Here is a 17,154-nt window from a genome sequence, read left to right as displayed (position 1 = left end):
CCCATTTATAAAGTAATTTCCACTGCATTGTCCTCTTAAAGCTGAATAGTAAATAGAGTTTGCAGTTTTGATTCTAATTTGCTGGGGAGGAAATAAAACACAAAGTTGGTGAGTATGTCTAAAAATGATGTTTAATTGACTTAACTGGCACTCAATTAATATGTGACTTTACGGATAATATTAGCTGAAGACAGCTGCAATAAAAGTTTTAAATACACTCAACACTACATCACTAATACAACATCACTTAAATCATCTCATAGGATCTCGTGGAATATTTAGCTAGCTAACAGTTACGTTTCTATAACTTTAACGGAAATATAAGAACCCTTCATCATGACACAATACAATGCAGATGGTAAACTTCTTCTAAAATATTTTTGGAAAGATGGCGGTGTATCACTATGGTTGAACTATCATACCGTGCTTTATAATGCTCATAATTACTGAATTTCACCTATACTGTAGATCACAGTCAAATATAAAACCATCAACAAGAAACTTTACAATCTACAACAATAATCGCACACGAATTCCCAAACTCTTCTTATACAACTTCTCGTGCAGTTCTACATATTACAATCAGTGAGAGTAAATAAAAATAACTAATCTCGTGGATATTATCTAATTACATAATCTTTACAGTAAGATGGGTGTATTTATAAGATGAATCGTGTTTTGGATGTCCATGCTATACTGACTGTAGATCAAGATGTTCTAAAATGCATCTTAAATGAACAAAATGTATCGCATTGACATGTAAATAGATAAACCCAACGTTGTTAAGCTTCACCTTAAATATGATATTTACTTAAACAGGCACAGATTGAAAAAATACTAAATTTTAATTAGTTATTATAGATACAGGAGATGGTGATCGCTAGCAGCCACTTTTATACAGAGACCATGATCAAAGGAGCACTATATTGAACACAGTAAAGTTATCTAAATAAACTAAAAGGATTTAGCTATTTTCACTTGAGATAACAGCTTGACGACGCCACGTGGTGATGTGATGACGTCACGTGGTGATGTGATGACGTCACGTGACCGGTGGCATAACTCGAAGACTCGTGACAGAATCCAGCTGTCACGTGTTACTAAGCTTCAGGCATTGGTATTGCTGTAGAGTCACCGTTAGTCGTCGGTTGCTGGGTAACTGTTTCTTTCTGATCCTTCTGCTCTTCTGTTTCCTCCAAATCTTCAGGCCTGAGAAGATTTGTTATCTAGTCACATCTTCTAATTGTTAATTAGCAGGTGACCGGGATTCCCGGTACCGGGAATCCCGGTACCGGGATTGGCAATTTTGAGCTATCCCGGTCCCGGTCCCGGTCCCAGTAAACCGGGTCAAGTCACATTTTTCATCCCGGTCGCGGTCCCGGTCCCGGTCAAATGCTGATTTATGATCCCGGTCCCGGTCCCGGTTAATTCAGGATTCTTGGTCCCGGTCCCGGTCCTGGTCCCGGTCAATCACTCAAATTTGCCGGGATTTTGACCGGGATCTTTTACATAATTTCATTCACTGTGATTTTAAGTTTTTACTTTCATTCATTGTGAATTTCATCTTTAAACAACCTCTGAGCCAAATAAAACAATGTTTAAAATTGCTAAACAAGTTTAGGTAACTAATATCGTTACATAACTCATAAGTGCAAGTGTAGCCCGAGTTTTCAACTCGGGCTACGCCCAATTGTCAATTGGAATTGGAGAATGAAACTGTTGAATAATTTGAGGGATCATTGATTGAGGAATGAGGAATGATGGTGAACTTGAGTAATCAGTACATGAACATTATTGGTGTAGTACATTAGGCCCATGCCCCATATTGACGGGTTTTTTCTAGTTTTTTCTAATTTAATATTCTAGTTATTACTTATTCAAATTGTTCAATTATAATGTAAATGAAAGTTGCAGCTTTCAATATGAGAATACCAGTTTTGGTCCCGGTCATCCCGGTCAAATCCCGGTCAAATCCCGGTCATCCCGGTCAAATCCCGGTAAAATTGGATTGTTGGTCCCGGTCCCGGTCCCGGTCCCGGTAAGATAGAAATCCCAGAAATTATTGGTCCCGGTCCCGGTCCCGGTCACGGTAAATTGATAATCTCAGTCCCGGTCCCGGTCCCGGTCCCGGTCAAGTCACATTTTGTATCCCGGTCCCGGTCCCGGTCCCGGTCAGGCCTAAAATCATGTCCCGGTCACCTCCTGTTAATTAGTAAAATCTGCTAATTGTGTATCAGCCTCCTCTTCTATTTTATCATGCTTTATTCGTCATGTTAAAACAGAAGGAAACGAATGAATGGTCAGAGCTCATACTTATTCAGGATATCAATCGAAACTGTTAATTCCTCCCTATACTAAATGAAATTACAAAACAACAATCGTCTGACGCCGGAAACATAATCATCTAATTTAAGAAATTACCTGACATCACCAAAGTCCTCTTGTTCTCTGTCTAGTTTACCGCAACAGTTACAACAGCAGAAGCAGCAGCAACAACAGAAGCAACAGCATGTCAACAGGAATATTATCGTACCTATCACCTGAACACGTTTAATGTTAGTGGAAGGGGTAGTGACTAGTGGATGTTAATCTTCAAAATAACATACAAATTTACAACACTAGGTTTTAACCCCATTTTGTCCAGTTTTAAATAGGTCATCCCGTTGTTAATTAACACATTAAGGGCCCTGCTACCGCCTAGGCTATGACTTCAGAGTTCGCGTACGTCAAATACGGAAAATGATGACCTAATATTCTAAAGTCAAGACTGCGAGATATGAATTGACGGAAAATTCCGTTTATTATTCATTTTTTTTGACATAGTATGGATAACTAAGGAAATTAATTAAAATTTGGATTCTAATAATAAATGATGGGCGGCAGACTGTTCCAAGAATCCGCGCGCCCGCAGGAGCGCGCAGTATATTTGACTAGCAACTTTGTTTTACCGGGAAATTGGGTGAACATTTTGCTAGTAAAAAAGATGCAGACTAAGAACCATAATTTCGCAAGTGTTTGTTCTTGCCCGTACCGATGCTAAGGCCTAAGACGGTACGTATTACGTAATAGTATTTCAGTTGAATAGGGCAAATGAACAAACAATAGAAATCCTCTCCAAATCACACGAGAATATCAGGACAACAAACCAAAATTAACGTGATTAGGCAAATTTAAGTAATTGATGAATTATTTATATGGCTTTAAATTTTCCTCTATTTCCAACGTTCAACCGTCATTGGTTGAGCTTTAATACAACTTCGATTTGACTTTCAACTCCATCACACTATTCATGTAAAAAAATTGTGCACTTCTGTGCAAAATGTTGATTTATCCATTTGTCATCCTAAAAATAAACATTGCGGCCTGTTCCACTCTTTACACTTGCGTGGTATGATGTACAACTAACAACAACTATTTCCTTACACGTACTTGGTATTTCTGTGAAATGCAATTACGCACAAACAATTATTCTACACTCAATATCTTGCAGTGTCAAGAAGTGATGTACACGTAATTAGGGGGGTCACCGTCCGGTAATACCAGGTACCGTACTAAATAATGCGGTAATATCGGGTACCGTACTAAATAGTCCAATCTTGTCACCACTTCAGGGATTTAGCGATCCACATTCCACATGTTGAAAATCAAGGAAATATTGGGTAACTTAATTTGGGGGCAAGCTACCAAGCAGGAAGTGATTACGAACATTATAATTGTAATAGAGCAGGGTCGGTATGTTGATCACACATGCGGCCAACTGAACAATTTTCTGTTGAATTCCAGGGAGGTCAATCAATAAATAACAAGAATTCCGCCGCTGTTTGATCATAAATATGTTAATGTTTCAAAATTAGCCTTGACATATGCGACCATAACAGTAATATAACAGTGGCCATTTTATGCAATAGGCGGCACATTATGAGACAGTTTTAAGTGGAGTCATATCAGAAGTAGCAGGAATTAAATTGTTTCCTCTTCATATCAGTGTGTATTAACTTTTAGTCTATCTGGCTAGAGACTGGCCAGATAAGAAATACGGGAAGTTCTACAGAAATTGATGTCATCAAAATTTTTGAAAACTTTTGTTTGTATCAGGTTAAAGCTATCACAATAACCTAATAATAAATTAATCGATTACGAATTAATTAACTATAAATGAATTATCTAGCTCACCCGACACACAGTGCTGTTCATACAATAGTATACGCCAACATTCTGAAATAAATTTAAATTAGATTTGTAATATATGTAAATTAGGTAAACCAATTAAACCATAAACATTAGTTTTGGGTACTTTTGAGTTTTGGATGTAAAGCATTTGGTCAGTGGTTTGGTCCACTTGCGGACCGTGTATAAGAAGAGCCTAATGTACAATTACGGCACGGAAGTGGCATGGTAGGGCTGTTAGAGATGTGTATGGGAATTTCATACAATACATTTCCGCAAATTACACAGATAAGATAACATGTAGATAAGATAATATGCAGTTTTTATCTGAGTGATTAGGAAAAATCCAGGTTTTCAAAACGATTTAAAAACTGAACTAGTAATGCAATGACGCATCGTTTACTAACCATACTAATATGTTTAACTATGTTTAACCAATGTTAGATAAATTTACTAACTACGAATCAATTAACGGACGAATCAAACAAGCAATTAAGCAATTAGGAAATTAATCACCTCCTCGCCGAATTGTTCAGCAATTTGCAGACCGACACTACCGTATCTGTTGTAGATTTGTCGCTTCTGATCATCCATTAGTATCACATTGGCGTGATTTATTTGCTTGAACTGAAATGTGGGAGTGTAAGTATTGTTAGTGAATCAGAACTAAAATATCAAAATTTGCTCTTCATAAAAAAATTATCGATTTTTACATTCCACACACTATTTTCAACTCACCCTGTAGTTCAGTATATTAAGTAAAACCCCGATTTACTGCGGCTATTTCCTTTCCCCAAACTCCGCGGTAAATAGGGGCTTTACTGTAATCATGATTTAAGTATCGGTATTAGATTATATCCCAGTTTAAATCCGTGAAAAGCACAGTTCAATAAAGACAGTACTGAAAGGATATGGTTGAATAATTACTGAAACTGACACAGTTCAGAGTAATAACAGTAATGTTGCTGTCTAGAATCTGTCTAGTGTCACAGCAAGAAGTCACGTGTGATCCAGTAGTAGCAGCTAGGAGGGAGATTACCAGTCTAACTACCATACTACTGGTATACTGGCTAATTACATACTGGCTTCAAGCCACATTCCAGTGGCTCACCACCAGTAATCATAATTAGACAGCTCTAATTATGTTATTACACGGTACACTCTGCTTACATACACACAGCTTTGATTAAATTGGGTTTCTTGTTCGGCTGGATTGTACTGTTGTGTACTTTCTTACTCAAAAGAAGTATCGTGTATTGTATAAAAATCTACGTTTAATGACACCAATGATAGAGAAAGTATCGTGTGAGTGTTTCTTTGTCCGGCCAAGTCATTCATTGAAAATATTATTTCTTTTTTCATTTCTGTGAAAATGGATCACCCTCCTGCCACCTCAGTGTATTGTGAGCAGCCGAGTTAGTGCCCCGGGAGAAACTGCAATTTCTGCACTCCACTTTTGCTTTAAAAGTTGAATATATTTATTACGAAATCTTTATACCATAAATGGAATGTGGTGAAGAGGTCCTGCTCACGTCGGAAAAGTTCTCCTTTGTAATTCCTTTTATTTCTCCTCTTAAGAGCACATTCCTTGTTACGGGCACGCACCCCGTACAAGTCTGCAACTAGAGAAGCCTGGATCGTAGGTGAACAAAGGTATGCACGGATCTCAAAAGAGGTATTTAGCATCGCAACGACAAAAGGAAACTTGCAGTCAACTATCCTGCATGAGGAGTACGTAGAATGACCACTATTATATAAACGAGGAGGAGCTTTGGAGCTTGAATTATTTTTAATTCAATCATTTAAGTAGGTCTCAATATGTACCGACATCACAGGCAGAATGCTACATGTAGTCATTTTCCACAAATCCAGCATAATGATGAATTTACCACATAACTTCCCATAATTGTGGCACGGCCGCTTTTTTCAGGAACATCAATGACCGATACTAAAATTATTTACAATTATAGAATACATAGTTTGCAAATAACATATAAAATGTCATGGACCGTTTTTGAAACGTCCCGCTCACATCGCATCGACTAATGCCGCATGATTGCTGCATACTTCATGAAGATCTGCAAGATAATCACAACAAAATGCGACAAAGTACACCGCATTTCGGGGGTGACCGGTGACGGCGATTAACCCAACAGCTTATTTGTAAATCACGTGACACCAGCCGATACAAATGTACGTCATCCATCCGCCCACCGTTAGTCAAGTAGCTCTTGTGATCGTGGTCGAGTGTTACAAATTCATTTGGACAAAAATAGCGCAAATTAATCTGTTTAGAATTGAAGAGGATAACACTATGTATCGGCGGGAAATCGTGGCATTGGTTAAAGTTAGTTTTTAAAATTGTGTAAATTTAATCTCAACTATTCAATATTGAATGGCTAATTGAGAATTGAGATCAATAAGTTTGGACAGAATAAGTCTTTGAAAGCTGTGCTTCGATATTTGAAACATGACTGCAATTGACCAATGAGCTTGCTGCATCGACCGAGAAATCTGTCACGTGTCACAACAAACACCGTCTCCCCGTTGTTAGTACAACCAACGTCTAATGCACTTTGAAATCTTATCTTATAGGATCACACACATTCGACTTGGCTTTAAAACTCTACTTTTGTATCATGCAAAACACTTAAACACTAGCGATTGTTGTCTACGTATGAGAAGCTCACTTGTTAACGATATTACTGTTCGTTGGCAAAACCCATAATACATCTATTATAAGATCGTTAAAGTTGTTCGATGTGGAGAGTATAACTTAAATAGTTTGCATTTTTAACATTTGGGAGCCCAGGGAATGTTTTGATGACATGCTTTCTAAAATCACATGATCTGTACAGAATTCCTGTATAATTGCCACATAGTACATAATATATTGGATTATGTTTAATAAGTCTAATTACACATTGTAATCCCCAACAAAGATCATGTGTCAGGTAATCAGGCCAATCAACTACCCCTACACTATGCACTATACATTTCAACTACATTGTAACTACAGACTTGTATATACCTGTATATTGCTACATTTTGTACATTCGATTTCCTGTATGGCCGTTGTGCAAGCCGAATATAACACAAATTTTAGGTATGTAGTTAAATTATTGCCGTAAAAACAATTTCGACTGATTTCCACACGCGAAAATTTAATAAAACTTGTTGATTACGATGGCATTATGGTCAGAAATACATTGTAAATGTAATTCTGTTTTCTGAAAACCTCATGAGAGTGATAGTACCTGTGTGAAATCGTACATTCCCTACATTTTATGACCAGTCAATATCCATGTTATCTCCACACTACCCCTTGCAATGTACATCATGATGTTGGAGATCAGTTGCGTTTCAGCATCGCAGTACCCAGTGTATAATTACGAGAGTACACGGCAATACATGGCAATACATAGTAATACATGGCTAATACATTGCAATAGCCAATACATGGCTAATAAATTGCAATACACGGCTAATACTTTGTAAGTGGACTTAGATTTAATGCACTGTATTAAGTGGAATACGACCGTCCTCATAGGATGTTACTACAGCCAAATTGCAGACACTATTTACGTATAATACAGCTTGAGAGTGGATCTGTGCTGAGTCTATGCTGCTCCACAGTGAGTATAATACAACCACTTTAAAGTTTGAAGGAAGTTGTAATATAATTGTTACCGTCCAGGAAATTGTCAGGGAAATAAACGTACTCTTAAATTACAAAACTACCATGATAAGAAGATAACTCAACGATCAGGGTGGTGTCATCTGTAACCGGACTGGAAAATAAAACTCACATCTTACCCTCCACTTGTCACGGTAATGTACGCTAGCTACAAACCCATCTGAGATATCACGTGACCTGCGCTATCACGTGACCTGCAGCTAAACTAGTGAGTTCTAATCAAGTTCCTTATGACTTGTCACGCGGAAAATAAAGCTGGCAATCACTTTTTAGCAGACTTGAAACCGCAAAGAATTACGCAACACTTTAGTATTGCAAAAGTTTAACAAGATTAAAAATAACATAACCGATCCAGCGGCCCTGGTAATACCACCTATCTCCTGGTTGTAGTCACTCTGAAATTATCCAAACTTCTCTAATCTCCGCCTAGGCGGGCCCCGCGAGCCCGATTTTGCCTTTCTAATCTGGTATTACCAGGGTGTTACCGCCCTGGTAATAGCCTGGTAATAGCCTGGTAATAGCCTGGTAATAACCCTAACCATGCCCTGTCACATTTTACAAAAGACGAACATACTCTTATCCCTTATCTGGCTGTCCAAGCTTGTGGCTCATTGGTTTAGACTCAAAATTAATTCCAAGGAGAACCACACCTTAATTAAACTCTTAGACAAGAGACTTAATCTGTGGGCTATAGTCACAAAAAGCTGAGAACGATTAACACAAGTTTTTTAAAGCTCCTGCAACTGAAAACTTTAGTATCACTATTCAGTTATAATATGTTTCAAGAACCCCAAATACAGAACTATATGCACAGACCCAAAATAAGCTGCATAGTTTCACAATAGTACACCGAACACATGTTCACGATAATCAAGGGTTCAACTAGTACACTTTAGAAGTACGGTTATTTAAGTTGTAATAAAGCGGTTGAGTAGCTAGAAAAGTGATATTTACATAATATGAGTATATTCTTGAGAATATGCTGGGTTTGAGTTACCTTATCTGAAGCTTCTTCATTCCCAGGATTCTTATCGGGATGATATTTCAGAGCCAACTGCAAGGGGAGATTTGTTAGGTTCGTAATAATCACAATATCATTTTTAGAAGCAATATAGGAGACAAAAATACTATTTTTCATTTAAAAAATACACGATTAAATTGCATCTTTAAATTGTTGTTATGGGTGGCCTCAAATTCACTACTCATATATTTTCGGGGTTAAGTTAACCTTGATAGAATTTCACACATTGTACATTGTACATTGTACAACACACAACCTAAGGAATTGGTGAGTAAACTCAATTTGTATTATTCCCAGTACAACAATGGTTTAACAAGAATGTACAAACTACAACATACTGTGGGATACTGAAGGGAAAGGAAGCAGTTCTAACGAGCTCTTCTCAAACACAAGGATATATCTTGTGAACTTGGCTAGTATATATGAAACATTTGATATGGAGTTGTAGAGGGAGTTATGTGCCTCGCCGGGCTAAAGTAGTGGATGACCTTGCTGTACGGCAAGTTAAACAAGGATCTGAAACTACTAGGTTCCGTACAGACTCAACTCTGCACCCGTGTCAATATGTTCATTATATGCAAGCCTCTTGCTTTATAATCACCGAGTCTAGTAATTGTTTAAGAGAGTTCTCTGGCAGTTACGAAACTCGAGAGACTGTGGGATACTGAAGGGAAAGGAAGCAGTTCTAACGAGCTCTTCTCAAACACAAGGATATATCTTGTGAACTTGGCTAGTATATATGAAACATTTGATATGGAGTTGTAGAGGGAGTTATGTGCCTCGCCGGGCTAAAGTAGTGGATGACCTTGCTGTACGGCAAGTTAAACAAGGATCTGAAACTACTAGGTTCCGTACAGACTCAACTCTGCACCCGTGTCAATATGTTCATTATATGCAAGCCTCTTGATTTATACCTTGCGATACGCCTTCTTTATTTCATCAGGACTAGCTTCTTTGTCCACTCCTAGGATAAGGTACAAACTCTCACCTGCGGTGCTGAAAATATAAGTTTGTGAATTATTCGATAAAAATACACGCAAGAATGAACTACCCTGCAATGGATCCCTGTATAATGAGAAAAAAATCGACAATTAAATTTGCCGGGAATTTTTGGCCGGTTATATGTATCAAAATTATGTCCTTTCAGTTCAAAATCAAGTTTTAAATCTAAAAAATGCAATAGTACCGCTTTTCAGTTCCAGGGTCCAAAAGTAATTGTTTCAGAAAGAAAAAAAACTCAACAATATTCAATGATTGTGACAATCTGAGCAACCAATCATGCAGATCTGTGGTACTACATAATACCTGTTATCGGCAGGTTTCTGCATTAAAATGACGCCTTATCCCGATAAGAACTTTCTCCTTTTACTCAATGTATAAACAATTATACACAACACCGATCCTTTTAGCTTTTTGAAAACTTAAGAAATCCTATGAAAGCATGACATACTAAACAAATAATTGGTCAAATTTCTCAGATCGTTTGGAGATGTATCTAACTCTCAAATGAAACTTAGGAATGAAATAGAAAGTCCAAATGTCAAAATAAATTTTTTAGCATACTGAGGAAGATCTTTGTTAGTTAAAATACAATTGAAAAGTGGTATTAAAAAGTATTTACATCAAATTCATAACTTCATAACTTGAATGGCTTGATACACTTTGGTTCTGAATTTTATTGGTTCTATTAGTAAAGAATCTTTCTATATCTTTTCCAGTCTCAACTCATTGTCTTGTAACCCGTTCCCAGTCCCGGCTGAATACAGTCTTGACTAAACTTTTGATCTTGGCTAAATTTCAGGTCTTGGCTATATACCCAGTTCTGACTAAATTTCAGGTCCCAGCCATTTTCACTGTCAAAATTCCTGGTACCCAGTTCCGGTCACACATTAGATCTGGGTCATTGTACATCCTTGTGATTGAACTCATAACTTGAAGAAAAATTTGTATATTTTACTTACATAATACAGTACAACTACATACATAATGTGAAAAACCAAAACCATGAATTACCACAACCCGATTGACGACGACTTGTTTCCCCAAACTCTGTAGTCTGTGGTAAATTGCAGTTCTACTGTATAACAATAATATTCAGGGAGATTTTACTGTACATTGCATCTGTGCTTTAACTGACCTGTGAGAACGCTGAGAACGAGGGCGTTTAGGATCTCCTGGTCCACCCTGTGGAGGTATTGTGCCGTACTCACCCATCAATCCATATCTATCATAACATATCTAACTAACTGAAGTAAACAGGTTAGTTAGATACATTTTACGTGAGAAAGGGTTTACTTACAGCTTCAAGTTCAATCCAATTATGCTTAACATGAATGTCATGAAAACATCTGGCCACCTTATTGACATTGTGAATTTAGAGATCTCTTAACAGTTCGGGACAATTAACATCAATATATAAACCAGTGGCGAAACATATTTTTGTGCTGCCCCCCCCCCCCCCACAATTTCTTTGCCGCCCCCAAAATTTCATTGGTCCTAAAAAATAAAAAAAAGTTGGGCCTCCTTTTTTATCCACCATAGCTACAGCTAAGAATAACTTTGCCACAAGCCTTTCTCTGCAGGAATGTGTCGTCCATAGTCTCAGAAACGAACCATAGACTTGTAAAGCTTGATTTGATGGGCACAACTTGTCAGAGCAAATTTTCTCCAGGTGCTCAACTATAAATTTGAAAAATTGCTGTACTTGCATGGCAGGGGTGTGCTAGTGAGGGCGATCGATTTGCCACTGGCCGAGATTTCTTTGTTTTATTTTGTAAATTTATTACAATAGGAAAGATGACATGATTTATATTAATCAGACCATTCAATTTATAAATATTATCATTAGCAATGTAAAGTGTTGTGCTCATATTCCTATAGTCAGCTTCTCAAATAACATCCGAAGCCTCATTGAATCTAATTCTTGATTCACCCTATTATAAATTGTAACTTTTATTGGGGCTTGTTTACTGCAGACTTCACTCCAGGATCCCAAATGAGCCTGGAGATTCAGTCAAGGCTGCACTTCCAGTTCCACGCGCAATGGCTTCATTTTGTTCCATTTGTTTCTGAACCCTTGTATTTTTACCTTTTGTTTTGAAGCCTTAGAGTAACTTCCTTAAATTATTTTAATGCATTTACTCAGATAGGTTTTAAACCAGGACAATTCAACAAAGACACATTCTGTCCAGTGCAGTAAGGGGCAATGATTGTTTCAATTATGTATCTGTATAGATTTATTATTAATACTACGCACCTATTTAAAATGTGAACTCATGATTGAATATTTCTAAACGAGCGTGCTAAATCACTCTACAGTCGATCTTCGAGATTTTCTAAAAGGGCCCCTGACAGTTGAAATCCACCTGATTCGATGTATTTTAGGACACTGATTCCGAACCCCCCACATGACATAGGGTTAAAATGCTCCCTTAGCGAGATATCGGCGAAAACTGTATCGAGATATTACCATATAAGAAAGTTGGTATAATTTCTCGTTAGGGTTAGGGTTTCAGCATATGCTTCATTTAGGAATTGGGTTAGGGTTAGGATTGTGATCAGATTAGAGGGTTAGAGTTTTGAATAGTCATTCAGAGCCACCTAGAGGACGTGTTAAAAAATTCACGTGACAGTCGAGTGTAGAGTGATTAATCATCACCCATTTCTAAATGGCAAATGGTAATTATATTAGTATCCATTATATTAGTATGGATGAGGATTCCACATCAATGAGGATACTTGATTGAAAATATCGCGTTACAATGAGGATACGTGAAAAGACAGTTAACAATGAAATTACACATATATCAAAACAATAATCAAATAGAGACACAGCACAGGTGACAGGGAGTTCTGTAATATAACAATAAAATTAAAAACATCCTAGGGCAGTTTTGAGAAAATATGAGAACATTTGCTTCAGCGCTCGATTTTCATACTGTACTACGCTGTAAATTTCAGGCGAAAACAGTAACGCATCGCGCTACAACCTAACTTTGAGCTACAATTAATTTTTTGAAATTTTATTCGAGTCGGGGAAACAATTTGATTCACGATGTCAATCCTTTGCATATCGCCGATCTGTGGTTGCGATAAGCATTATTTGATGCGCGCGCGACCCAGTAGTGCATCGCGCTACAAGGAAACAATCCAATTATTTTAAAACTTGCTTTACGCTGTGGCCCCTGCTGCATGCCACAATTGTGCGCGGCCATTTAAGTGAGGCAACAGGCAAATAATTACAAAATGGATATTAATTATTAACACATGACAAAACTGAAACTAAGTTAATTAAATTATTGATTATGAATCAGTTATAAACAAATAATTATTGCAACATGCGACATGGACAAATTTTCTTAACGGATTTCGAATTAGCGCGCGCCTGGTTAGTTCCTTAATGGTGCAATTTAATGGATTTTAAAAATTAAAATTTTTTAAAAGAGAGGCTGGGCCAAGTTAGCCCACAAAAGGATAGCATTGAAATGCTCTGCTCACCTTTGGGGTGTGGAAACCGTGGGGAAGGTTGCCGGGCCGGTGAAATCAGAGTGAGTGGTGGAGGATGGTGTAAAAAGTCAACATGAGTCAAAATGATACGCCTAAGTGCTTAACGGGTGATACTCGTAAAATATCTGTGCCATAAAATATCTGTGCTTCGACGAGTCCAACTCGGCGCGCGTCCTGGTAGGTTGTAAACCTACAACTAAGTGCCAACTGGAAAAGTAAAATGAGACGAGACAGCATATGAGTTGTAGGTTTATAATCTACCAGGACACGCGCCGAGTTGGACTCGTTGACAGTTGCAGTCGCGGGATCCTGATATTTGAAACAAATATTTTACAAGTATTACCCGTTAGCATATGAGTTAATACTTTAAGTCACCCCGGTCTGATGGCCGATGGCAAGTGCTACGAAGTAGCGCGCGCCGGGCCAGACCATTAACAATGGTCAACGGAATTGACCATTGTTAATGGTCTGGCCCGGCGCGCGCTACTTCGTAGCACTTGCCATCGGGCCAGACCATAGAAAAACGTAGAGTTTTACTCCACATTTATGGAGTAATTCAGACATTGGCTACGACCTATGTCACGTGACGTACGCGCGCAACCAATTACAAGGCCAGAATTTAATCACGCTCAAAGTGAGCGCTGTACTCCAAGACAAGCGATTACGATTGGCCAAAACTGCGCCACGTGATGCGCCACGTGATATATTTTTTAGCCACTTACGACGTCAGAATTGCATGTCACATGGTATATCTACTAACGCGCTGAATAGATTTTAGCAAAATTTGGTGAATTCGCTGCCTTTTCTCATTTGCATTACTCATTAGTTCTTAATACTTGATTTTGATAGATGTCGCTTGCTTGTAGTTGTAGTTGTATCGTTGCCAATGCTATATGCATTATGCCGTAACATAACTCAGCTGAAACATGTGCCATACTGAGCAATCTTATTTACTGTTCACATCTGTTCCATTCCTCATAGAATTGTATTTCTCTCAGATTTTGTCGAGCTTTTGGCATCGATCAACAGTTTATCTACTCCGTATTATCACGCCCACTTGAATGATCAATCGATAACATAATATTATGTTAGGCTTTTATTTCATTATGTTATTGTTTACTGTTTTTAGCATCTTTATTGCTTGTGATATGATTGACTAAAGAAATTAGTCATGATTTAAATCAGAACTCTAAGCTGATATCTTATTTTACGCTTATACTCATCGTTGAGCTCTTGCTATTTTACTTCGATATTCTTAACATATCTTCTGATGAAACTTGTAGCGATGAACTTGTTTACAACATCCAACATCAGTCGAACTTATCTCTGTACTAGATTCTTATCTGGCCTGAATTTGTCATGATACATTCCTTTATCCGCTCTATTGATATAAATTGTACACTTCTGCACAGTATGATGGTTCCACTACAATTTACATCATGATTATTACACTTAAAATGTAACTGCCCATGAATATGTGATAACACATTAACACGCCCCGCAGCTAAATGGTAATACATTTGATACACCTCCGTCCTCCCTGTTGCCATGGCGACCATCATTTTCTCTTACAACTTGCTGTTGAGTTTTGTGATATAACATAATAGTGAAGGGTCATCAATCTGCAATTTACATCATGATTATTACTCTTAAAATGTAACTGCCCATGAATATGTGATAACACATAAACACGCCCCGCAGCTAAATGGTAATACATTTGATACACCTCCGTCCTCCCTGTTGCCATGGCGACCATAATTTTCTCTTACAACTTGCTGTTGAGTTTTATGATATATAACATAATAGTGAAGGGTCATCAATCTGCAATTTACATCATGATTATTACTCTTAAAATGTAACTGCCCATGAATATGTGATAACACAAATTAACACGCCCCGCAGCTAAATGGTAATACATTTGATACACCTCCGTCCTCCCTGTTGCCATGGCGACCATAATTTTCTCGTACAACTTGCTGTTGAGTTTTATGATATAACATAATAGTGAAGGGTCATCAATCTGCAATTTACATCATGATTATTACTCTTAAAATGTAACTGCCCATGAATATGTGATAACACATTAACACGCCCCGCAGCTAAATGGTAATACATTTGACAGTACTCCCTGTTCCCATGGCGACCATCATTTTCTACAGAGATAAGTTAAACCTAAGAAGTCGTTCTGCTCACTTTTATGGCTATATGCTTTGATTCAATCCTACATCGGGCTAATAAGCTACAACATTACATATCCCCCACCCCTTCCCCCTTTATCCGAATCTATATTGATATCAATTGTACACTTCTGCACAGTTTTATTACAACGGTTGACAGTACTGCAATCATAACTATGATATAATTACACTGAAAATGCGACTGCTCATGACAATGTGATAACACCCTCCCCCCATCTGTAACCCTAAATAAACGCCTGTACAAACCTTGTGGATAACTTACATTTTGCGCCCCTTGCAAGTTGCAGTGTCGAACTTATCTCTGTACTAGATTCTTATCTGGCCTGAATTTGTCATGATACATTCCTTTATCCGCTCTATTGATATAAATTGTACACTTCTGCACAGTATGATGGTTCCACTTTACAATTTACATCCTGATTATTACTCTTAAAATGTAACTGCCCATGAATATGTGATAACACATTAACACGCCCCGCAGCTAAATGGTAATACATTTGATACACCTCCGTCCTCCCTGTTGCCATGGCGACCATAATTTTCTCTTACAACTTGCTGTTGAGTTTTATGATATAACATAATAGTGAAGGGTCATCAATCTGCAATTCACATCATGATTATTACTCTTAAAATGTAACTGCCCATGAATATGTGATAACACATTAACACGCCCCGCAGCTAAATGGTAATACATTTGATACACCTCCGTCCTCCCTGTTGTATTGGCAACCATAATTTTCTCTTACAACTGTCTCTTGCTGTCGAGTTTTATGATATAACATACAATTACATAATACAGGGTAATAGTGAAGGGTCATCAATCTGCACTCTGCACCGTGTGTTTAAAATGACGACATACTAGTACCATATTGGGTACTGCAGTTAACTTGGTTATATTATGGCTGTTAAAGCTAAAGTATGGTTAGGTAGTTCTGCTCACTTTAATTGTTATGTTTTTAAAAATCCTACATCTAGGGCGCTTTCGATATTATTATTAATATTGTAAAACCGTGCATTAATACTTATACGATAATCCTCTGTTTCCATGGCGTCAAACAGGCTAGAATTATAAATTCCACGTGATGTAAGTACAGAGACTTATTTGCCTTGTAGAATACTTATTTCCCATGGGCCCACGTGCACACCGCGCGCCAAACGGTCACGTGGACAAATTATCAACCTTATCGTGATCCTGTAACTTACACCGTATGTGCGTATTTTGGTAAGGAGTAATATTCTTGATCTGGGTCCTGGGAACATTCCAACGGCGAGCCATTAACATGTTACACACATCAGTTACATATCATAGCACACAATTTCTTATTACACGCAGTATAGGCGGGACGTGTTATGTGTACAGTTAGCGATATTTAACTGTTATCAATATCAATATCATAAACATATGATAAATCGAATGTAAGCTCAATAAAATTTAATTCATATATGCAGTGGCGTAACGTTGCCAACAGTTTGACTAAATTTATGGTTAAAGTCAAAATTTGTCGTTATTAAGGTAAGTAAGTTATTTTATAATCTTGCATTAATTATATTTATTTAATAGCAAG

At 37.6% G+C, this 17,154-nt stretch overlaps 1 protein-coding gene across 2 annotated transcripts; it reads right to left on the bottom strand.

Moving 5' to 3' along the window:
* Positions 1-105: 105 nt before the first annotated feature.
* LOC134819303 (dnaJ homolog subfamily C member 5-like) lies at positions 106-11,141 on the bottom strand. Of its 2 annotated transcripts, none has more exons than XM_063829188.1 (7): positions 11,023-11,141; positions 9,800-9,881; positions 8,862-8,918; positions 4,684-4,794; positions 4,174-4,215; positions 2,422-2,540; positions 106-1,209 (listed from the first exon to the last, which is right to left on the bottom strand). In XM_063829188.1, exons 1-7 carry the CDS (start codon positions 11,097-11,099, stop codon positions 1,101-1,103), a joined length of 597 nt encoding a protein of 198 aa, XP_063685258.1. In that variant the 5' UTR covers positions 11,100-11,141; the 3' UTR covers positions 106-1,100. The 2 variants fall into 2 exon arrangements, with proteins under 2 accessions (XP_063685258.1, XP_063685260.1); XM_063829190.1 differs by lacking the exon at positions 11,023-11,141 and adding an exon at positions 10,191-10,348.
* Positions 11,142-17,154: the final 6,013 nt, after the last annotated feature.

This window comes from Bolinopsis microptera, chromosome 8 (assembly GCF_026151205.1).
Source record: "Bolinopsis microptera isolate Bmic1 chromosome 8, MBARI_Bmic_1.0, whole genome shotgun sequence".
NCBI classification, from domain to species: Eukaryota; Metazoa; Ctenophora; class Tentaculata; order Lobata; family Bolinopsidae; genus Bolinopsis; species Bolinopsis microptera.
Note: the sequence above shows the minus strand (reverse complement) of the source record. Positions and strands in the feature narration are given on the sequence as shown.